Source organism: Humulus lupulus, chromosome 7 (genome assembly GCF_963169125.1).
Source record: "Humulus lupulus chromosome 7, drHumLupu1.1, whole genome shotgun sequence".
In the NCBI taxonomy this organism is placed as follows: domain Eukaryota; kingdom Viridiplantae; phylum Streptophyta; class Magnoliopsida; order Rosales; family Cannabaceae; genus Humulus; species Humulus lupulus.
Window position 1 is genome coordinate 109,923,233 of NC_084799.1, and position 25,630 is coordinate 109,948,862.

At 40.2% G+C, this 25,630-nt stretch overlaps 1 protein-coding gene and 1 pseudogene across 1 annotated transcript; both read right to left on the reverse strand.

Annotated features, from left to right (window-relative positions):
- Nucleotides 1–21,596: 21,596 nt before the first annotated feature.
- LOC133789828 (uncharacterized) lies at nucleotides 21,597–23,013 on the reverse strand (annotated as a pseudogene).
- Nucleotides 23,014–23,584: 571 nt separating this feature from the next.
- LOC133792068 (glutathione S-transferase T3-like) lies at nucleotides 23,585–24,388 on the reverse strand. The gene has a single exon (XM_062229975.1). The coding sequence runs from the start codon at nucleotides 24,386–24,388 to the stop codon at nucleotides 23,585–23,587; it is 804 nt and encodes a 267-aa protein (XP_062085959.1).
- Nucleotides 24,389–25,630: the final 1,242 nt, after the last annotated feature.

The following is a 25,630-nucleotide window of genomic DNA, read 5'->3' on the forward strand; positions in this document are numbered from 1 at the left end:
GCGCCTGGTGTTGCAACGATTAAGAGAGCATAAGTTATATGCTAAGTTTAGCAAATGCGAGTTCTGGTTATCGCAAGTTTCATTTTTAGGCCATATTATCAGTAAGGATGGGTTACTGGTCGACCCAAGCAAGACGGAAGCAGTGAGAGATTGGCCTAGACCCAGCAGTGTTCCTGAAGTTAGAAGTTTCCTTGGACTAGCAGGTTACTACCGGCGGTTTGTAGAGGGGTTCTCCAGAATTGCCACTCCGTTGACAGAACTGACAAGGAAGAAAACCAAGTATGTGTGGACAGATCGATGTGAGAATAGCTTTAAAGAGCTTAAGCGACGGTTGATTACTGCACCAGTGCTGAGCCTGCCAACAGATGATGAGAAGTTTGTGGTCTACTATGACGCTTCCAGGCAGGGTCTGGGATGCGTGTTGATGCAGGCTGGGAAGGTGATAGCGTAGGCATCAAGGCAATTAAAGGAGTACGAGCAGAGATATCCCACGCACGACCTGGAGTTAGCTGCAGTGGTATTCGCACTTAAAGTTTGGAGACACTATCTGTATGGAGAGAGGTGCGAGATATACACTGATCACAAAAGTCTAAAGTATTTCTTTACCCAGAAGGACTTGAATATGCGCCAGAGACGGTGGCTAGAGCTGGTAAAGGATTACGATTGTGATATCCTGTACCATCCTGGGAAGGCTAATGTAGTGGCTGATGCATTAAGCCGGAGGGGCCCAGGACAGTTGTATAGTTCGAGGCAGATATCTGACAGACTAGCAGGAGAGATGACCAGAGCAGGTATAGAACTAGTGGTTGGCAAGTTAGCCAACATTACTCTTCAGTCAACGCTCCTCGAGAGGATTAAGGAAGCACAGGGAAAGGACCCCCAGTTAGTTGAACGTAGAGAGAATTTCCTAACTGGAGCAGCTAAGGACTTCTCTATTTCTGAGATGGGTTTATTAAAGTACAAAGGACGGATTTGCGTTCCGATTGATCCAGACATTCGGCGAGAGATTTTGGACGAGTCTCATACCACTCCCTACTCTTTACACCCAGGTTCTACGAAGATGTACCATGACCTGAAGGTTTTGTATTGGTGGTCAGGCATGAAGAGGGACGTGGTGGACTATGTGGCTAGATCCTTAACCTGTCAGCAGATTAAGGCAGAACATCAGAGGCCAGCAGGATTATTACAGCCTCTAGGGATTCCCGAGTGGAAATGGGAAGATATTGCCATGGACTTTGTGGTTGGATTGCCAAAGACCGTGGGTCAGCATGACTCGCTGTGGGTGATTGTGGACAGGTATACGAAGTCCGCCCACTTCTTACCTATGAAGACGACTTATACTGTGGAGCAGTATGCAGAGCTTTATGTAAAGGAGATTTTTCGACTTCATGGGGCTCCGAGGTTAATAGTATCCGACAGAGATCCCACTTTCACTTCCAAGTTTTGGAAGAGCCTGCAGAAAGCTATGGGCTCGCAGCTCCGGTTTAGTACCGCTTATCATCCTCAGACGGATGGGCAGTCTGAGAGGACAATTCAGATACTGGAGGATATGTTACGAGCTTGTGTGTTGGATTTTGAGGGATCTTGGAGTAGGTATCTCCCTCTGATTGAGTTCTCGTACAATAATAGTTATTAGGCGACTATCGGAGTGGCTCCGTATGAGATGCTGTATGGAAGAAAGTGCAGATCACCGATTCACTGGGATGAGGCAGGTGAGAGAAGGTATTTAGGTCCTGAGATGGTTCAGAGGACCAATGAGGCACTTGAGAAAATTAGAGCTCGTATGCTCGCCTCCCAGAGTCGCCAGAAGAGTTATTCAGATCAGAAACGCAGGAGCGTGGAATTTCAGGTTGGTGATCATGTATTCCTCAGGGTTTCACCCCTGAGAGGAGTAAAATGATTTGGCGTTTGGGGCAAGTTGAGTCCCAGGTTTGTTGGTCCATTTGAGATTCTAGAACGAGTTGGGGAGGTGGCTTACAGGTTAGCAATGCCTCCAGCTCTATCAGGGGTTCATGACGTGTTTCATGTATCCATGCTCCGGAAGTATGTTTCGGACACTACTCATGTCTTGAGCTATGAGAACTTGGAATTGGATCGGGATTTATCATACGAAGAAAAGCCTGTTCAGATCCTTGATAGGAAGGACAAGGTCTTGAGGAGCAAGACCATCGCCTTGGTTAAGATATTGTGGAGGAATAGCAAGGTTGAAGAAGTGACATGGGGACTGGAGTCGGATATGCGGGAGCAGTATCCCGAGTTGTTCAGGTAAATTTCGAGGACGAAATTTTCATGAGGAGGGGATAGTTGTAATGACCCCAAATTCAGTATTAAGGCTTAAGGGCCTGGAGTAGTGTGCCTGGAGGGCATAATGGGATTCTGTGTGTGGCTTTTATGAATTTAATGCATGATTATGATTTAATGCACGTTATATGACTATTTGATTAATTGTGATGCATGACTATGTGAATTAGTATGCATGTAGACCTGATTGAGCATATTTGTAATTTGGCCATGTTGGGCATGACTATGTTGATACCTGTGATCTATGACTCGAGACGATCCTAGAATGAGCGGGTTAGCGGAAAGTCAAAGCGGGAACCTGTACCCGGCTTGGGTTAAGCCTGGGGAGTTTAATTGAGAATTTGGGAATTTATTTGATGATTAATCAAGTTGGGTAGCGAGTGGGAATTATTAGGAACACTTGAGGAATTAGTGGGAATTTGGGTAATATGACTAAAATGCCCCTTTATGGACATAAAGGTTTAGAATTAGTAAGGGAGGGCATTTTGGTCATTAGGCTTGTAAGAGATAAATTAAAGAAGGGCTTTATACTTAGTGGATTTAGTAGAGAAAAGTTATAGGCTGAAAAGAAAGAAAGAAAGAAGAGAAAAGAAAAGAGAGGGAAAGCTGAAGGGTTTGGCTTTGAAGATTCGGTTTGTGGCTCTCCCAACCATTTCCCTTGATTTTTTCTTGAGGTTAAGCTCAGTGGAAAGCTAGGGTTAGCTGAGCATCAAGGATCCTAAGCTAGGCTTGAGGATTGGCAAAGGATTAGCAAGATCACATCAGAGATTTGAGGCAAGTTCTTGAGGTTTTCGGTTTTAGGGTTTATCTGGTTTTGAGCTGTGTTTTTGAGCTAAATGGATGGGGTTTTTGGGGAAAACAGGTCAAGGTTGTGAATGTGCAAGACAAGGAGGCCTAGGGTTCAGTTCAAGGTCAAAATTCCACCCACGGTATGATTTCTAAGACCCTATCCTTGTTGTTTGAATGGATTTATGGTTTTTGGGTTGTTTGTGTTAGATTTTGAGTTTTTGGGTTGCTTGAGCTTGGGATTGGGTCCTTGGGATTCTTGGAATGAGTGTGAGGTGTGTATAAGTTTGTTTTTGGGCTTGAAAAAGAGTTGGACAAGTTTGGGGTTGAAATGGGAGAAGAAAATCGCAAGATGCGATTTTTGGTTTTGGTCTGCTGCAACTAGCGCTACAGCGCTAGTCAGGGGGTACTGTAGCGCTAGCCCTGTTCTGGTGAGGATGGTTCTGCTTGTAGCGCTACAGCGCCCTCCTTTGAGCGCTGTAGCGCTGCACTGTTCATAGAGGGGATTTTTGGGCTTTTGTGAAGGGATTTTGACCTAGGGTTCGGGGCTTGATTCCGCCACTTTGTTTTGGGGATCTAGGACTTCCCGGGGGGCTCGGGATTAGTCCCGAGGCTAGGTTTTGGACTTGAGGATTGGTGATGACTTTGACTTGTGGATTTTGCTTAGGTAGGCGCTAGGGATCGGGTAAGATCGTGCTCAAGGAGTCAGGTTGATCAAGGCTACTGAGTCTAAAGGTATGAAAACCGTAACACCCAAGAATAGGGCATGGCCCCACTGTGTGATTTCAGGGCATGGCCCCAGATTGTATTATGTGCAAATGTTTAACCTCAAATGAATCATGATGTGTGTGAATGATTATTTCGAATGTACTATATGTGTGATTACAATGAAATGAACGGCAAGGGCCGAGTGCGGCGTAGGCCGGGTACGGCCGTGGGGCCGAAAGTAACACTCAGCACATGGGGTGCTTATAGTCAGGGTGGGACCCAAGGGATACATGAGTTCTCCTCGCGGTGAGAACCGAAACCCCAGGCTTTGGTAAGGCCTCTGGGGCGGCATGGCCGTACTTGTTTATTATGATGGTTTTCCTATTTATCAGTGAATTATGCTAGCTATATGATTTGCATATGTTATGTACTATTTGGGTTTTCTTGCTGGGCTTCGGCTCACGGGTGCTCCGTGTGGTAGGTAAAAGCAAGGAGTCAGTCAACCGACCATGAATATGGAGAGCGTGGGGGTGGCGCGTACATGTTCGGCCTACCCGACTGCTTTGGTTGGGGGCATTGTGTATATGGCTGTATTAAACCATTCTTTTGATAACTGATCAAGTGTAAATATATTTTTGAGTTGTAAATATTTTGTAAACCTTATTTTGGGATCCCAGATGTTTTATACTTAACGTTTTCAATGAAGTTAAACATTTTAAAAGAGTACAGCCTTAAATTCTGATTTATCCACACTTTTGGTTTTAGAAACCACTTATAGTCAGTCAAAAGCACGATTTCTATTTTAAACTCACTAAGTAACGGCTCTAAGGTAGTAGGGCGTTACACTACCTGACCTTGTTTAGAATGAGTAGCTACACGTTTGGGAGTGAGCCAATGCTTACTATCTTGAGTACCCTTGTCTTCAACAGCATTAACCAAAGTTTTAGGCTGAGAACCCACAGTATTGATGACTTGAACCCCTTCCACTTCTGTACTAAGCAAGACCGCAGGCTCCACACCTTCAGGTTCTGCATTTTCTTTACTCCTCCCATCCTTTACCTTTTCTTTAACCATAGTATCCTTTTTGACCCATTGAGTTTTCAGCTCTTTACGACAATCCATCATTGAATGACCAATTCCAGAGCAAGTCTTGCACTTAATAGGCAACCATTCATATTCCACCCCCTGTTCCATAATTTGACCATGCTCATTAAGAAACTGAATTCTTCTAGGGGGATTATCAATAACTTCCATTTCCACAAGAACTCTAGCAAATTGAACTCTTGAGCGCTCCCTAGTAAATTTGTCGACCATTATCGGTTTACCAATTGTACTCACAAGTGCACTAAGACATTTACTTCCCCAATACTGAAGTCCTAAATCATGTAGACGAATCCATAGGGGAATTGAACGAACAAGGCGAACGACACTGAGATCCTTAGACCATGGGCGAATGATAACAGGTTTCCTATCAAATTGGAGTATGCCATTTTCTAGAACATGATCCCTCATAGCATCATCATTAAATTTGACCATGGTCAGTTCCATTATCATTCTAGCTATCTGAGCAATCCCTAGATAACCCCAAACTCTTTTAATGAACCCTTCAAAAACAGCCATTGGAGGATTAGCACCAAGAACCATACAGATTACTGCTGAACTCCAATTCGCAGATTGAATTTTGACCTCTTCAGCATTTACCCTAGCATATTTCTGTCCATCTTTGCATAATGTTTTAGTGAATTCGAGTTTCTGGTCAGAAAACAAAATCTTACTTGCCGTAAACTGCTACCATTGACTGTGAGCTGAAGCCTGAAAATCCCCTTCCTCCACCTTATCCGCCCAGGAAGCAGTATTTGAGATCGAAGTAGCTCTCCCATCTCCCGTAATATCAATTTCCTGAGATCCATTATCCCCAATCAATCGATCCACTTCGTTATTGAGATTCAAACCCTCTTCTCTAACCTCATCCATATCAGTCAATGCAACAGACGCAGGGCCTTCGATCACCAAACCCTTGGTAACGGAACAACATGGAGCCTTCTCGTCCTAAACCAGCAGATTATCTTGCTCTTCTACCTGAATCTCAGGCTTACGGATCAGCTTCTTCTTCTTCACCATGGAAGAGAACAAACCGAGACTCAAGCTTTTTTTTTATTTGTGATTTCTGTTTTCTTTTGTTTTCCTGCTAGAAAAAAAAACACTATATTTAAAAAAAATAGATTTAATGTTTTTTTATTTTGAAAATCTATTTATATATAATCATTTTCATATACACACAATTATATTTAAGCGACCACCGTAGTTGTCATTTGCCGATCTCATTCTCATTGTTGTGAAAGCTTTGGGTTGGTGTTCCTACAGATTTTTGCAGTGTCACCGTCCTTGGAAATTACCAAAATCATAACTGTGCAGATAACCATGCATTACACAATACGTATGTGGTTGAGTCTTTCGGAAGAAAAAGCCTTCTACATTTTTATTTATAGTTTGTTTTACTATCACTACAAAAAAAAATGTCTTTAGGGGCAACATATGTTACTCCTAATAATGTCCAAAGTCACCACTAATGACAATCAGCAGTGACATATCACCCTAACTAGTCGCCGCTAATGTGATTATTAGCGGCGACAAAAAAATGTCACCCCTAATAAACAACATTAGTCGTGACAGTTTCGTTCCTAATAAATTGAGAGTCACCTCTAATAATCGTGTTGCCTAGATTAACTTTCGCCCCTAATAATAAAAATTCGCCCCTGATAATACGACTGATAGTTTTATATAATTAAAAAATAAAAAAATATTTATCAAAATAAAATATAAATTAATTTTTAATTAATAAAAACAATAATATCCAAATTAAATATGCATGCAATAATATATTAATTAAAAGTTATTGTTTAATACAATAATATATATAATCTTTCAACCCTCGACATTGTCTGTATCGTCCCCTTCTAGTACCTGCCAAGTGTGCAATGGATATGGTGTGTGCGGAGGCATCGAACATGGATACTGTGGAGGTAATGATGATCCTCCAACTCCATACATGTATGGATAATGATAGGGCGGAGGTTGAGACGACAATCCACTCATATTATGAGGCAGGGGTTGCGATGAAGGTCCACTCATATGAGGAGGATAAGCCTGAGGGTACGGAGACATCGACCATTGAAATAATAACAATTATCACTATGAGATAATAACCATCCTATCCTATATGTATAACAAAAAATACAAAAGTCAAATATTATGTCTTTTTAAGATTTTTTATGATTATTTATAAAGTCGAATACTATCCTCGACCCCTATAAAAGACCCTGACTCTTAACCACGACCCTATAAAGACTTTATCCCGACCCCCGACCCTATAAATAGCCTATCCCAACCCACAACCATATACTGACCCTATAAAGACCCTATCTCGACCTCGGACCCCTGACCCTATAAAGACCATATCCCACGACCTCGACCCACGACCCCTACCCATTGTGGCGTGCTGCCCCTTTGGCACACCCACATGGGGCCATTTTGTAAATGACCATGCCTTGGTGCTTGATCATTAGTCAAGTCTTGCACCAAGCAACCTCATGGGATAAGGTAGTGGTAGTTTTGTAATATTGCATATGTCTCCCAGACAAAAATCATATATGTTCCTGGGAAGACTTTATTTCCTTTGAAGGCTCCTTAGGGGGAGGTGACCTGGTGACTTAGGGAAACACCATGGCCATCAGCAGATAGGGGCCAAATCTTTGTACTTCCTTGCCCTAACAAGGCAATACATTAATAAAACAATATTTATCCATACTTGCCCCTGTGTGCTTCCTTGTTGCCTATGTGTTACTTGTTTGTTATCTTCTTTGGGTCATTGCGTGCCACTTTCCTTGTTGTGTGCTTTGTGTTGTGTGGACGTTCCTAGGAATGACTTGCTTTGTGCTTGCTCGTACTTCGTTATTGCCCGTTGCATGTCCGAGATGTGTATGTGGCTAACCACTGAGTTTGTTTGCCTGTAGGTGTGTGTTGTAGGCTGACTTGCTAGCTTGAAGAGTCTACAAGTGCCGCGCGTTTCGTCTAGTTGGAGTACCCAAATAGTCGGCTCGTGACAGTTGGTATCAAAGCCAAGTTAGAAAGAGCTTGGCAAAACACACTATGGTGAGCAACACTCAGAGGATCGAAGCTCTTGAGAAGCGGTTAGGGGAACTAGATGGCCTGGACGAAAGGGTCAGGGATCTTTCCTCTGCAAGTCAGGACTCGGGATCGTATGATGCAAACAATCGCATAGCTGCGCTGGAAAAGGAGAATGATGTTCTCCTATCCAGAATAATCGCGTTGGAGAAAAGAAACACTCCAACAAGTACTTCTGTTTCCCCTTGGTGGGAAGAGCGCATCACGGCTGTGGAGTGCATGCTGAAGGAACAAGAAGTTTCCATAAATGACACTACGGAAGACTGCAGGGAGGCAGTTGGCGTGCTCAGAGAAGAAATGACTGAGCTAATTGCCAAGGTAAACCTGACCATGCGAGCGGTTGGGAATACCCCTGCAACAGGGCCGATAGGTATGGAGTATGGCCGAGCTAAAGTACCTGAGCCGATGCCCTATAACGGGGCCAGAGACACAAAGGATTTGGCGAATTTCCTCTTCGACATGGAACATTATTTTAGAGCCGTGCGGGCCGATTCAGAAGACGGAAAGGTCGCCATGGCTACCATGTACTTGTCTGGAGATGCCAAGGTGTGGTGGAGGACCAAGTATGATGACATAGAGAATGGCAGGTGCACCATCACATCTTGGGCAGACCTGCAGAGAGAATTAAAGACATAATTTTTGCCAAAAAATGTCGCTTACATGGCTCAACGCCAGTCGAGAGAGCTCAAACAAGTCGGGACAGTCCAAGAATATGTGAAGAGATTTTCGGGACTAATGCTCGATATAAAGGACATGTCCGAAGTAGACATGCTCTTCTTCTTCCTTGAGGGATTGAAACTGTGGGCCAAACAAGAACTTCAAAGACAGCGCGTGTCTGATCTTGCCACCGCTCAAGCTGCTGCTGAACGCTTAACAGATTACACTCCGGAGAGCAGCCTGTCGAAAAGGGCTACTCCCCAACCAGCTTAAGTAGCGCTGGGAGTAAGAAGTCTGGGAAGTCCTGGCAGGGCAAGAGTGGGGAAGAGAAGAGGACAGCTGAGTCCAATTCTTCTAGTGGGACAGATGTTGCTGTAGGGAAGAAGCCGCTAGCTTGTTGTCTAAGCAAAGGCCCACATAAGTCGGCAGTTTGCCCTTACAAGGGCAAGCTGAATGCCCTCATTGGCCAAGAATAACAAGGCGAAGGAGAAGAGGAAGACGAAGAGTACGCGCACATGGGCGCTGTCCGCATGTTGAATGCTCTCAAGAAACATGGCGAGAAAGGGAAGAAGACCCTAGGGAAGGGACTAATGTTTGTGGATGCCACTATCAATGGCAAGCCTGCCAAAAGCGTGATGATTGATACTGGCACCACCCACAACTTCATCTCTGAACTTGAAGCAAAGCGACTGGGACTGAAGCTGGAGAAAGATGCAGGCCGCATGAAAGCGGTCAACTCCAAGGCCTTGGCCACAACTGGCGTGGATAAAGGGGTAAAAGTGAGAATCGACACGTGGGAGGGGCAGACTGACTTAGTGGTCGTATATGGACGAATTTGATGTAGTTTTGGGAATGGACTTTCTAACCGAGAAAGGTGCCATTCCAATTCGTGCCGCTGGAAGGTTACTTATAATGGGAGAGACTCCTTCAATGGTGCCTGCAAAGGTGAAACCACCCCTGGTGTGAAGCTTCTATCAACTTTACAATTCAAGAAGGGTGTGAAGAAGCAGGAGCCCACTTATGTAGCTGTACCCACCGTGTTCGAAGAAGTAGTGGAAGAGATTGTTCCACTAGAAATTACGAGGGTCTTAAGGATGTATGGGGACGTGATGCCAGATAAACTCCCCAAAGCCTTGCCACTAAAGATGGGGATTGATCACCAGATAGAGCTGGTGCCCGGAGCGAAACCTCCAACAAAAGCGCCATACAGAATGGCACCCCCTGAGCTAGAAGAGTTGAGGAAACAATTAAAAGAGTTATTGGAGGCAGGCTTCATCAGACCGTCGAAGGCGCCATTTGGCGCCCCTGTGCTATTCCAGAAGAAGCACGATGGGAGCTTGAGACTGTGCATCGACTATAGGGCTCTCAACAAGATGACAATTCACAACACCTACCCCATCCCTTTGATCGTTGATTTGTTCGACCAGCTAAGTGGAGCCAAATACTTCACAAAGTTGGACTTGAGATCGGGCTACTATCAGGAGAGGATTGCAGATGGGGATGAACCAAAGACAACGTGTGTTACTCAATACGGAGCATTTGAGTTTCGAGTAATGTCGTTTGGGTTGAAAAATGCACCTGCTACTTTCTGTACACTGATGAACCAAGTATTCCACGAGTATCTAGATAAGTTCGTGGTGGTGTACTTGGATGATATCGTGGTTTATAGCGCTACGATTGAAGAGCATCAAGAACACTTGGCTCATGTGTTTCAGAAGTTGAGAGAGAACCAGCTATATGTGAAGCGCGAGAAATGCTCGTTTGCACAGGAGAGCATCAAGTTCTTAGGCCACGTTGTGGAACGTGGCCGAATTCGTATGGATCTGGAGAAGGTGAGGGCAATCCAGGAATGGAAAGCCCCCACAAACGTGAAAGAACTCTGCTCCTTCTTGGGCCTAGCCAACTACTATAGACGATTTGTGGACGGCTACTCAAGAAGGGCGACACCCTTGACCGAGCTTTTGAAAAAGGGTGTGACTTGGGCGTGGACTGACAAGTGTGCTGAAGCATTCAAGAGTTTGAAGGAAGCCATGATGAAGGATCCTGTTCTTGCCTTGCCAACTATTAGCAAGCCCTTCGAAGTATAGATAGATGCCTCAGATTATGCTCTGGGAGGGGTACTAGTACAAGAAGACCACCCGGTCGCATATGAGAGCCGCAAGTTGTCTGAAGCTGAGAGAAGGTATACTGCCCAGGAGAAGGAGCTCCTCGCAGTTATACATTACTTACGAGTGTGGAGGCATTACTTGCTGGGGTCAAAGTTCGTGGTGAAGACAGATAATGCAGCTGTTAGTCATTTCCTTACTCAGCCGAAACTAACCCCTAAGTAGGCTCGTTGGCAGGAGTTCGTGGCAGAATTCGACTTCCGTTTTGAGCACAGGGAAGGACGCTTGAACCAGGCAGATGACGCCTTCAGTCGCAAAGCGGAGTTGGCGACTCTAAAGATCTTGGCTAGTTTGTCGGCTAGCGTGGTGAACACTCCACTCAAGGAGCGCATCAGAGAAAACCTGGAGAAAGACCCGGTTGTCAGGACCATCCTGAAGCTCGTAAAAGAAGGCAAGACTCGCTAGTTCTGGGTGGAGGATGATCTTCTGTGGGCTAAAGGGGGGCGCTTGTATGTTCCGAAAGCTAGAGATTTGCAGAGGACATTACTAAGCGAGTGTCATGACACCCTATGGGCAGGTCATCCAGGGTGGCAGAGAACCCACGCACTCTTGAAGCAGGGGTACTACTAGCCACAAATGTGTGATGATGTAGTGGAGTACACCAAGACCTGTCTCGTCTGCCAGAAAGACAAGGTCGATAGGAACAAGACACCTGGGTTGTTGGAGCCCTTGCGAGTCCTAAGCCGACCATGGGAGAGTGTGTCGCTTGACTTTATCACCAGTCCTTCGAAGACAGGGGATTTAAGTGCGATCTTGGTGGTCGTGGATAGATTCTCGAAGTACGCAACATTCATCCCAGTGTCGAAGTACTGTTCAGCAGAAGAGACAGCCATAAAATTTTTCAAGCATATTGTCAAATATTGGGGAGTGCCCTAGAACATTGTTAGTGACTGAGATGGAAGATTCACCGGGACCTTTTGGTCCGAACTATTCAATCTCTTGGGGTCACAGCTGAACATTTCCTCGAGCTACCATCCGCAGACAGATGGGCAGACAGAAAGATTCAACGGGATGTTGGAGGAGTACTGGCGCCACTTTGTCAATGCCAATCAGAAGAATTGGCCGCAACTACTCGATGTAGCTCAATTTTGCTTCAACTCTCAAAAGAGTTATTCATCGAATAAGAGCCCTTTTGAAGTTGTTAATGGACAGCAACCACTGTTGCCCCACACAGTGGACGAATATCGCGGTCGGAATCCGCGAGCCTTTCACTTCACAAAAGACTAGAAGAAAACGACAGAGATTGCCCGAGCTTATCTAGAAAAAGCATCAAGAAGAATGAAGAAGTAGGCAGATCAGAAGCGCAGACCACTGGAGTTCAAAGCAGGTGACTTAGTGTTAATCAAGCTGAGGCCCGAACAGTTGAGATTCCGAGGGGACAAAGACATCTGACTCGTTCGCAAGTATGAGGGCCCGGTCTCAATCATCTCAAAAGTTGGCCTAACTTCCTACAAAGTCGACCTACCAGCTTGGATGAAGATACACCCGGTCCTTCACGTCAATAACTTGAAGCCGTATCATGAAGATCCAACAAATCCAGAGCGCAACTAGTCAACCAGAGGAGGAGTCATCATTCAGCCAAGGAGCAAGCGTCAACTTGAAGAAATCCTGGCGGAAAGGACGGTCACCACTGACCGTAAAAAGCATAAAGAGTATCTGGTAAAATGGAAGGGGATCGCAGATGACGAGATCAGCTGGGAGAGGGTGGAAGACTTAAAGAAGCTCACGCAGAAGATTGAAGATGTACAAGCTACTTCGTCGAGGACGCCGAAGGATTGAGTGAGGGAGAGTGTGGCGTGCTGCCCCTTTGGCACACCCACATGGGGCCATTTTTCAAATGAGCATGCCTTGGTGCTTGTTCATTAGTCAAGTCTTGCACCAAGCAACCTCATGGGATAGGGTAGTGGCAGTTTTGTAATATTGCATATGTCTTCCAGACAAAAATCATATATGTTCCTGGGAAGACTTTATTTCCCTAGAAGGCTCCTTAGGGGGAGGTGACCTGGTGACTTAGGGAAGCACCATGGCCATCAGCAGATAGGGGCTAAAGCTTTGTACTCCCTTGCCCTATCAAGGCTATATATTAATAAAACAATATTTATCCATATTTGCCCCTGTGTGCTTCCTTGTTGCCTATGTGTTACTTGTTTGTTATCTTCTTTGGGCCACTGCGTGCCACTTGCCTTGTTGTGTGCTTTGTGTTGTGTGGACGTTCCTAGGAATGACTTGCTTTGTGCTTGCTCATACTTCGTTATTGCCCGTTGGATGTCCGAGATGTGTATGTGGCTAACCACTGAGTTTGTTTGCCTGTAGGTGTGTGTTGTAGGCTGACTTGCTAGCTTGAAGAGTTTGCAAGTGCCGCGCGTTCCGTCTAGTTGGAGTACCCACATAGCCGACCTGTGACACCCATGACCCCGACCCATGACTTTATCGCGACCTTATCCCTGATCCCATTCTGACCCCTGACTCCATCCCGACCCTATCCTTGATAAATTAATACACAAATCTACAAAAAAAATTAGGCAGCATCTCCCATATACTAAAGACCTAGCCATCTGTGAACAGTTAAAAAAATCATTCAAACAACACACAATAAGTTTCTTCCTTATATCTCCGCAACACACAAACATTTCCCATAACCTACTTCACTAATACATACAAGTTCATAACCTTCCATTATTACCGCATCACACAATATGTATCTCAGAACCTACTTCACTATGGATGAATATTTAGGATATTCAAACTCCTCTAACAATTGTAAATAATAATAATAATATTAAAACAAGAAATAAGATGCACCTTTTTCAAATACCACCAAAATTAAATTAAAAACAATGAGCAAAACTTTTACCTAAACTAAATTTTACCAATTTATTAAATGCGGTGAACTAAATTCATTAAAACAATGACCAAAACTTTCAATTTCAATTTCTAAATAACAAATTTATCAATAACGATATAAACACACATATATATACATAAACACAAAAATACATAACACATACCTAGATGGATCCAAAAGAAAGAGCTCCAAAAATTACACTAATCTATTTTTTCCAAAATAGAAAAAAAAAGTTAGTAAAATAAAATATATATATATAACACATATAAAAAACACATAATGATATATAACATATATATATATATACACGACACACACATATATCACACAAACACACACACGTGTATATATATATACATGACACACATATATCACATATATATACTCAACAAATAAAAACACAAAAATAAAAAACAAATAAAAATAAAAAAAATAAAAAAAAGAAAGAAAATACAAATAAGTTAAAAAAAATAAAAACATGAATAAATAGAAACAAAAATACATCACACAAACATACACACATATATATACATGACACACACACATATATACATGACACACATATATACATATACACACGACCGAAAAAAATCAAAATTAAAACTCACTAACATATATAAACACATATATATATTTAAATATAATAAATAAAACTTAAAAAATAATAAATAAAAACTTTAAAATAATATATATATATATATACATGGGTCCAAGGTAAAGGTTGAGAGAGAGGAGAGATCATAGAGAGAGAGGGTAGGTCCGACGAGAAGGTGGTCGGAGAGACGAGAGTTTGGGATCGGAGAAATCGTAAAGAGAGAGAGGGGATGGGTTCTTTTTTTTTTTTTGTAGAAAATAAAATGAAGGAGAAGAATCCGAGAGGCTGGGTTATCATGGTCACTATTAGTAGCGACACGTGTCACCTCTAATAGTCCCCACCAATAAACCTTTAATGATTTGGCAATTATTAGCGATGACACGTTGTCGAGAAAAAAATTAATTATGTCGGAAAATTCTCATGCTTTTTTTTCTGAAAATTTTCAAAATTATTAGGGGTGACAAAGTCGCCGCTAATAAACTTTTTAATGACGTGATGATTATTAGCGGGTGACATGTGTCACAGCTAATAATCAAGAAAAAAATTAGGTGAGAAAATTCTCACGCTTTTTTTTTTCCTAAAATTTTTTAAAATTATTAGGGGCGAATTTTCTTGCTCCTAATATTACAATAGTCACTGTAAATAATTATCCATATTAAAAAAATTATCCGCGATGATATTAGCGGCAAAAACGTGATTTTGCCGCTAATAATGATATTATTAGGGGCTATTTTAAGTCGTCGCTAATAGTGTCGTCCCTAAAAATTATTTTTCTTGTAGTTTATAATGATAAGTAAAAATATAAACAAATATATTTATTGGTTTGTGAATGATACATATATCACTCAAATAATTAATACACAATGATGTATTGTGATAGTCTCTAAACAAATTGCTCAATCTTTGGTTAAACTTATATATATATATATGTATATATTTATACTTGGGGTTGTAGAAGAAAATAGAGAGAGGAATATTGAGAGAACAATGACTTGACTTTTTCATTGATTAAGAGTGAATATATATGCACAAGATTCTGCATTTCCGTGAGTTATCCAAAGCACAGAAATAGGAAATCATCCGAGAAGTGTGGGATTACGATTACAAATAATTACAAGGATATTACAATAATTTACAATTAATTCTCTAATATGCCCCCTCAAAATGGAGCTCCGGAGGAGACACCAATCTTGACCCTTAAAGCTTGGAAGCTGCTTCGTGGAAGCGGTTTGGTAAGAGCGTCGGCAAGTTGATCTGCTGAGGAAACATGAGTAACATGAAGAGCACCTGATTGAACTTGATCCCGAATAAAGTGATAGTCAATTGCCACATGTTTCATGCACAAATGAAAGACTGGATTAGAATAAAGATAGGTGGCACCAACATTGTCACAGTAGATAACAAGTGGTGTAGGAAGAGTGATGCCAAGTTCTGTGAGAAGGGAACAAATCCAATTGAGTTCAGAAGCAGTAGCGGCAACCGATCGATACTCAGCTTCCATGGATGACCAAGCAACTATAGGTTGTTTCTTGGATGACTAAGAAATAGGATGACGACCAAGATAGATAATATAGGCACTCGTAGAAGTATAGCATCTTTGTTTCCAGCCAAATCAGCATCTGAGAAGGCATGAAGGGAAAGTGGATTTTCCTTGTGAAGAAATAAACCATGAGTTAATGTGGCACACAAATATCGAAGCAATCGTTTTGTGGTATTCCAATGTTCAAATGTCAGGTGATGCATGAATTGGGAAAGCTTGTTAACAGTATATGCTATGTCTGGGCAGGTGAGACAAATACATTGTAGACTACCAACAATTGTTCTATATTCTGTGCAGTGAGTCAGAGCTTCACCTGAATGAAGTGTGAGATTTCAATCTGTAACAAGTGGTGTAGCAACAAGTTTTGCACCAATCATTTTTGTCCGGGCAAGAAGATCAGTGATGTAGCGCCTTTGAGTAAGCAACATACTAGATGGAGTGGTTAAAATCTCAATGCCGAGAAAATAAGACAAGGTACAAAGATCCTTGATTGAAAATCTTTGTGCCATGAGGTCAATGTAGCACTGAATAATATTGGTGTTGGTGCCTGTGATAATAATGTCATCCACATAAACAAGTAGATATATAGTAGTGTCACCTGGGTGAAGAATGAATAGAGAAGTGTCTGCATGAGAGTTTGTGATCCCAGAGTCAATGAGGAATTGGCGAAGCCCGTGGGGCCTGCTTGAGTCTATATATAGCCTTCTTTAGTTTGCATACATGCGTTAGATTGTCTTTATCAACAAATCCTAGAGGCTGGGCCATGTAGACATCTTCGGAAAGATGAACCTGAAGAAAGGCATTATTAACATCCAATTGTCGCAATTGCCAACCTCTACTAACTGCCAGACTCAGAACAAGCCGTATTTTTGTTAGCTTGATAACCAGACTAAAAGTGTCATGATAATCCACTCCAGGTCACTGATGAAAACCTTTGGCAACTAATCTGGCTTTGTACATGTCAACAGAACCATCGAAAAGTCATTTAATACGAAAAACTCACTTACATCCAACAAGATTCTGCTGAGAAGTAGAGGGAACAAGCTCTCAGGTTCCATTCTGAACAAGAGCATCGAATTCATCATTCATAGCTCATCTCCATTTAGGATCTTTTAGGGCTTGGGAAACAGTATGAGGCTCAATGTCTGATGGTTGAGAAATGATAGCAGTGAGAGTCATCTTGGTTAGGGGTTTGTGGATGTTGTTTTTCGCTCTAGTGGTCATGGGATGGGTATTTTGATGGGTGGTTGCACTATGGTTGAAGCAAAAGAGGTTGCATAATTGTGTGGTTCTAGTGGTAAATGGTTGACCATGGTTTCTTGGCGATTAACTGAACTGTGCTCGAGTAAAGGGAGGTCTGAGGACAACGGTCGACTATCATCTGGTGAGGAGGAGCAGTGGACTGTTTGGGCATTTTTTGATGGATTTTGACACAAGGAATCCCTTTGTGGAGGCGTATTGAGTAAGCCACTTGAAGTTGGTCGAATTTGGACCGGAGGAAGCCATTTGGAAATGATCTCTGGGGTGGGACGAGCTAGATGGGATTGGTGAGTGGTAAAGGGAAAATAGTTTTCAAGAAATTTGACATGACAAGAAATATATGTTTTAGAAGTGGATAGAGCAAGACAGATATAGGCACTTTGTGTTGAAGAGTAGCCAAGAAAAACACAAAGAGTGGAACGAGAGTCAAGTTTATGTTGAGAGTAAGAACGAAGCCACAGATAACATAAGCAACCAAACACCCGAAGTTTAATGTAGTTGGGTTGGACTCAAAGAGTTTCTCAAAAGGAGATGAAAGATGTAGTGTGGGTGTGGGCATACGATTGATGAGATATACAATAATGGCAAAGGCATAAGTCCAATAAGTTAGAGGCATTGATGCATGAGTAAGGAGAGATAGACTGGTTTCAACAATAATGCGATGACGTCATTTAGAAAAACCATTATGTTCCGGTGTATGGGGTGGTGTAGTAAGATGGGATATACCATTGGTGGAGAGGAAAATATCAAGGGCTTGATATTCACCACCATTATCTGAATAGAAGGTAACAATTCGGTGTTTAAATCAGTTTTCGACTAATGCCTTGAAACACATAAATATATCATACACATGGGATTTCCGTTTGATAGGATAATACCAAATATATCGTGTATAATGATCAACAAAAATAACATAGTATTAAAAACCATCAACATAATAAATAGGGGAGGTCCATACATCAGAAAAGATAAGTTCAAGCGGATGGGATGAGGTTAAGGTAGAAAAAGAAAATGGAATTTTATGGCTTTTATTGCATGAACATGCATTACAATGTGTGAAAAGAGGATAATAGACTAGACAATAGTAAATGAAATTCAGAAACAATATTTTTCATAATAGTAAATGATGGATGACCTAGTCTAGAGTGCCACTCGGACGAAGTGGTCTTGACACTGGAAAATGCAAGCAACGATGGAAAGGAAACTGAAGGGGATGTAGTCGGCCACTCATATACCCATCCTTAGGTTCACCCTTCAAAAGGATTTCCCCCGTGTTTAGATCCTTCACCTGAAAAGCAGAGGGTGAGAATTCAATAGAAACATGGTTATGAGTGCAAAATTGATAAATCAAAATTAAGTTCTTTTTCATGGAAGGGACACAAAAGACATTTTGTAAAGTAAAGGTGCGAGAGGAAGTAGGTATGGTGGTAGAACCGGTATGAGTTATATGAAGGGCTGATCCATCGCTAATCATGACATCATCAGATCCTTGGTACAGACTATGAAGAGAGAGATTGCTCAAGTCAGACGTAACGTGGTGAGATGCTCCACTATCTAGCTGCCAAGTAGGTGTAGTGTTGTTGCCAAGAACAACATGATTGGCTCATGGTTGCCAAGGTGTGGAGGGGAGATATCCCCGAGATCCTTGAGGACGAGATGTCGATGATGGTTGATTAGTGATAAGCCGAAACAGTGGGCATCGTTTGGCAGTGTGTCCTTGAGTGCCGCATGCTTGACAACGGCCCAAATAAGGTTTGGGTTGGCATTGATCATGAGAAGAAATGTGTAGTGGTAGGGCCTGGTTGTTATGGATTGGTGGCAGGTGGACGCCAATTTAGATGATTCTGGAAGACCATGGGATTTGTTGTGGCTGGTAGTGATAGAGAAGATGGTTGAACGGTCTGAAGAGATGCTTCTTTGTTGAGAAGTTTCTCATGGAGTTCAGCAAAAGAAATTGACATGTCACGGGCATTAATGGCATCACTTAGTCCTTCTAGAACCTGATCAATAAGATCCTCATCATCAATCGGCTTCCCTAGCAGAGCAAGTTCATCGGTACGAGTCTTTATCGTCTGCATATATTCACTAATTGATTTTGAACCCTTGTTACACCGTTTTAATTGTTCCTTCAATTGTTTAATATGACCACGAGATGGTTTGGCTTAGGTATTAGCTAAGGTTTGCCATGCATAAAGGGAAGTGGTGGTGCGGGCAATAAGCGGTTGCAGTGGAACAAAGATGGCACCAAGGAGAGCGCTAAAGAGGAGATGATCCTGACGCTTCTAGGCTGTGTACGCCGGATTTGGAGATGCAACATCATTGACGGTGACGGTGGGCGGTGGTGGAGTGTGAGTGCCATCAATGAAGTGATGAAGATCATAACCTTCAATACGAGATTGGATTTGAAGGCTCCATGTGAGATAATTGGTGGATGAAAATTTGGTGATGTTAGAGAGATTGATTGTAAGGAGAGGATGTTGAGGATCTTGGGAATTTTGGATAGTAATAGGATCGTTGGTGGAAGAGGAGGCCGCATCGGAAGCCATTGAAGGGACTGTCATAGTTATATATATATATATATATGAAGGATGATGATCATGGTGTTTCTGGAAAAGAATGAATATTTATATAAATATATATTTATATATATGTGTGTGTGTGAAGAATGTTGATTGTGGTGTTTCTGACAAAAAAAGAAGAAGAAAATACGCCCAAGAAGATTAGGCTCTTGATACCATGTAGAAGAAAATAGAGAGAGGAATATTGAGAGAGCAATGGCTTGACTTTTCCATTGATTAAGAGTGAATATATATACACAAGATTGTGCATTGCCATGAGTTACCCAAAGCATAGAAATATGAAATCATCCGAGAAGTGTGGGCTTACGATTACAACTTATTACAAGGATATTACAATTAATTACAATAATTTACAATTAATTCTCTAATAGGGGTACTACAAACAAGGGGTGATTAGGAACTGGAATGAATACAACATCTTGAAAGAAGTAGTCCTCTACAACTTTGAGAAGTTTGTTTGAAGAAAGGGAGTTTCCAAATCATTATGTTGTTGCACTATCCACAACAAGTATGGGTGTGATCACTTTCTTCATTGAACTCATCACAAGATAAAGACATTTTCCCTTTTTATATATGTTTTTTAAGGAATATTTACGGCAAAAAAAAAAAAAACATAATTTATTAGGTTTGTAATTTTTTTTTTTGCGGTGAAAGTACCTTATGTCTATATTTTGATACAATTTGGTTTAGTTGTCTGCTCCTGCCATTAAGTCCGCCTATGTGAAGTCAAATTTTCTTGTAACTTGGGTACTTTCATTGCAACTATCTATTCCCTTTAATTGGTTACTTTGCCTATGTGTCACAGACTAACTTAACGGTGAGAACAAACAAATGTACTAAACTGGATCAAAACATAGACGGAAGATACTTTTATGGCCCAAAAAATAATTTGTTTACTTAAGAGCTACAAATGTAATAACTTAGGTATTTTCACCACAAATATCTTTTTTTTTTTTAAGAAAAAAAAATCTGGTTTAAGTAACAAGTTATCTTATATGGTTACCTTCTTTTTTTCAAATCTGATTTATTTATTTAGATCTGGGTTAAGTAAGAGATTATTATCTCGGCAACCTAACATTTGACTTTGATTTATGGGTAACATGTTATTTATATTAATGAATTATGGGTAAAGTTTTACCTATACTAATACAAATATGATTTACTAATTACCATGTAATCTAAACTAAGAAAACAGTTACTTTGGCATATATATATGTTTATTTTTTGGGTAATGAGTTATTATATAAATTATAAGATATTGGTTATTGTAAAAATTAAAACTATGAAAATTGTAATGGTTACTCTGTACCATATTTGCAGTATGAGTATGGCTAACTGGTTACCTGTAATTTAAAACTAAGAAAATAATAATCGGTTACATTGAGAGACATATTTAATTTCTGAAAAATCAATTATCCATGTTAGTGCAAATACGTGTAACTAGTTACCATATAATCTGAAACTAAAAAATAATAGCTCATCTGGTGGTAACTAGTTACCACTTTAAAATAGTTATACATAAATATTTTTATTGATGTGGTGGTGACCAATTAACATCTATCAAATTAATTATTATTTTTTAATTCATTACAACACCTTCAAAATATTTTTTTTTCACTAAAGTGACCGAGACCATGTTAGCGACAAATTAAGGTCTATAACAACAAAATTGCAGCAACAACTTTATTGTGGTGACTTTTTCGGGACTAAGAGCATCTCCAATGCAAACTACCCCAACCATTGCCTAAAATGTCTAAATTAACTAAAAAATATAATTTTTTATTTTCTCTCTCATCCACATCACTTTTAGCAACATATTTCTTAAAAATACTCCAATGCAAGCTACCCTAAAAATTGCCAACCATGGTCCCCACATATTATTATTTAATATATCATTTTATAATTATAAATATTATCATACTAAATTTTTTTAATTCATATATTAATATAAATAAATAGTACATGATATTTAAATTAGACTAAATTTAAAAAAAAACTTATAAAATGACATAATCGTAATTAATCAATCTAACATAATTAAAAAAAAAACTAATTAAAATGATTTCCAAATTTTGACCATATGTGTTCCACCAAGTGTGCTTGAAGATTGCGATGAATATTTCTATCACGAATTTCAGCATTTCTTGGCAGCATTTTCGGGAAGTCGGAAATAGGTCCATGCAATACTTCAACTGTTGGGGTGTCTGTAGGGCCGTCATCATAATTAAAATCAACCAAACTCTCATATGCATCTCTTTCATCCTCGACAATAATATTGTGCAATATGATGCATGCATACATAATATCTTTGAGAACATCTCTTTGCCAAAAACGTGCTGGTCCTCGTACAATAGCAAAACGAGATTGAAGTACTCCAAATGCTCGCTCAACATCTTTACGTACCGCTTCTTGGCATTGAGCAAATAATTTTCTTTTCTCTCCTCGAGGTAGTGGGATAGTTTTAACAAATGTACCCCACTGTGGATAGATACCATCTGCTAGATAGTACCCCTTGTTGTATTGTGTGCCATTTATTGTAAACTCAACTCTTGGAGCTTGCCCTTGTAAGATTTCAGTGAATAATGGGGATTGATTTAACACGTTCAGATCATTATTGGATCCCGGAACACCAAAAAATGCATGCCATATCCAGAGATCTTGTGATGAAACTGCTTCGAGCATGATTGTTGGCCTGCCGTGATCACCTTGCGTGAATTGTCCTTTCCATGCAACTGGGCAATTTTTCCATTCCCAGTGCATACAATCAATGCTTCCCAACATGCCTAGAAAACCACGCACCTCCCCTATTTGAAGTAAGCGACGAATGTCCCCAGCATTGGGCCGTCTTAAATATTCGGTCCCAAAAATATCATTCACTCCTCGAACGAAATTGACTAGACATTCAATAGCGGTAGTTTCACCAATTCGAACATACTCATCAACATAATCGGCAGGCGCTCCATATGCCAACATTCGCATAGCAGCGGTGCATTTTTGTAATGGCGAAAGCCCCCTTCTACCGACTGCATCAAACCTCGTATGGAAATACTCTGAATGATTTTCTAGAGCTTGCACTATGCGTAGGAATACATGTCTACGCATTCTAAATCTTCTTCAAAATTGATATTCTGTATACACCAGTTCATCAGAAAAGTAGTCATCGAACAAACGTTGGTGTCCTTCTACATGACCTCTATCAATGTGGGCTCTCTTTCTTCCTTGTCTTGTTGAGCTACCCCCATCCATGAGCGCTTTGAAATATTGATCATCATGATCATCAGTACACTCTGCAATTATGATATCCTCTAGACTCATATTGTCGTATGGATTCAGAGAATTTGGCGAATCCATTGTTGAACTTAGAGTATATGATATTTGGGAATGAAAGATGAATGAAAGAGTAAAATGAAGGATTGAATGGAGAGTTGAGTAAAATGAATATTGAAATTTGGTATTTATAGACATGGTAGCCGTTTAAATATAGCCATTTAAATATAGCCGTTAAAATGTAGCCGTTGAAATGTAGCCGTTGAAATGTAGCCGTTAAAATGTAGCCATTAAAATATAGCCATTGAAATATAGCCGTTAAAATATAGCCGTTGAAATGTAGCCGTTAAAATATAGCCATTGAAATATATCCGTTGAAATGTAGCCGTTAAAATATAGCCGTTGAAATGTAGCCGTTAAAATATAGCCGTTAACATATAGCTGTTAAAATATAGCCGTTAAAATGTAGCCGTTAAAATATAGCCGTTGAAATATAGCTGTTAAAATATAGCCGTTAACATAAAGGATAATTTATTTAAATAAAATAAAATACATAATAATGCGGTTGATAAAAATACATAGCAATTACAACTTCAGGATATTATTCTTAATATAAGTACACAAGTTTTCATGATCTTTCTTTTGTTCATGAGTCATATGCGACGTGTCCATGATGAGATAATCCATGTATTTTGTCTAACTATTATCTTCTGCCTCTTTCTCCTTTATCGTCGCCTCTTTCTCCTTTATCGCCACCAATTTCTCCAATGCAGATGCTTTCCGTTCACTAATCTCTATAAATCTAGCATGTGTGTCTTTTTTTTCCTTCCCTTTTCTCTTTGCTGCCTTTTGGCCAGTAGAGCGCACTTCACGTACTTCATCATCACTGATGTCTGCATTGGAAGAAGAAGTAAATGCCCCTGTATCTGACACCTTTGTTCTCTTACCACCTTTTGGTTGGTACATTGTATTCCATTTCGACTCATCCTTTAGCAATCTCCAACAGTCCACAAGCAGAAAATTTGAGTTGTTATTTTCAGATTTGTACAATTGATGTGCATTCTCAAGAATTTTCTCATCAGACCAACCACTGTGATGTGCTAATTGAACTCGTTTATAACATCCATTGAATCGTGCCACCTTTTGATTCATCTTGTTCCAATGGTCTTTGCATTGCCTTCCAGTCCTTGCTTGCTCACCTTTTTGGTTGGTGTTGAAGTAATCTGCGATTCGAGCCCAGAAATGTGTAGAAGTCTGGTCATTCCCCACAATGGCATCCTTAGATGTATTAAGCCATCCACTTATCAGAAGTATAGTGACTTCCTTGCTCCATTTGACTTTACATTTATGCCTTGATTCATCTTCATTGTGTAGAAATACATTTTCCAACCCTTCAACACTATGTTCAGGTTGGGTTTCAGAGACAGATGTCGATGATGTTTCACGATTCAAATCAATACTAGACTTTTCCATACTTGGCCTATAATTTCTTGAAACCATTTCGGGTTGGTGTAGGGAAGGCATATGAAATGCATATGGTAGTGAATTTGTTGGTGTGAAGAATGGAGCTTGTTGGGGTGTCTCAATAGAGCCAAAATTTTGGTAAGGGTAAGAGGACATGAGATAATTTTGAGAATTTGGAAAACTTTGGTTAAATTGATAATATTGAAAATTTGGATTTTGAGGATTAGTAGGAGTATTTTGAAAATTTTGATTGAAATGAGAATATTGAAAATTTGGATTTTGGGGATTGGTATGTGGAGAAAATGATGAATTTTGAAAATTTAGATTTTGAGAGTTGGTATTTGGAGAATTTGGAAAATTTTGAGAATTTTGGGAATCCATTGGTAAAAAAATAAATTTTGTGATATTGATAATTTGGAAGAAAAATGTATGAAATGGTGTGAAAATTGAATAAAATAGATGAGTATTTATAGAATTTTTTTTTTAATATATTACCATTTTTTACCAACGGATACATTTTCCTATATATAATATATTACCAACGGATACATTTTCGATATTACTGTTTAATATATTACCAACGGATACATTTTCCTATATATAATATATATATGTATAATTAAAGAAATAAAAATAAATAAAGATAGCACCGTTGCCTCTGTGAGGCAACGACTCCTTCATAATTGAGAAGCTACTTTTGTCTCCAATGATAAGCTATCCATATATTTGGTAGTCTGTTAGATAGCTACTCACGAGGCCACCAGCATTGAAACTGGCCTAATGCGGCAACATTTGTTGTTTCAGTAGCCTTTCTTTCTTGTAGTATAATATAATATAAACTTAGCATCAAAATATTTATTATATGTATAATAGTTGTTAGAACACTACAACAAAATTCATATATATTTATTCAAGTCATCAATAATAAGATGAATTTTAAATCTACCTCCCATTTTTTTTTCTTTCTAATATTTTTCTAAAATTTTGCTTTAGTGAGAACATTGTGTGTCGAATTATGGCGCCTTCCAAATTTTCATCCAAAGTTTAACCTTAATATTAAAACGAAACATTAGTGAGGATATTAACTATTATCGAGGACTTTATTCCTTACTACCGAGTATATATCCAGCTATCTTCTTCCCGATGACGATAGAGGAGATCGTCAATACTATTTCTAATTTTTCCATCTCTCAGCTCTCTCAATCAAATCTCTAAGATACCCCTCTCTCTAGTAGCAATAGCGATCGATGACTTTTTAAGCTTTAGTGAGGTAAGACT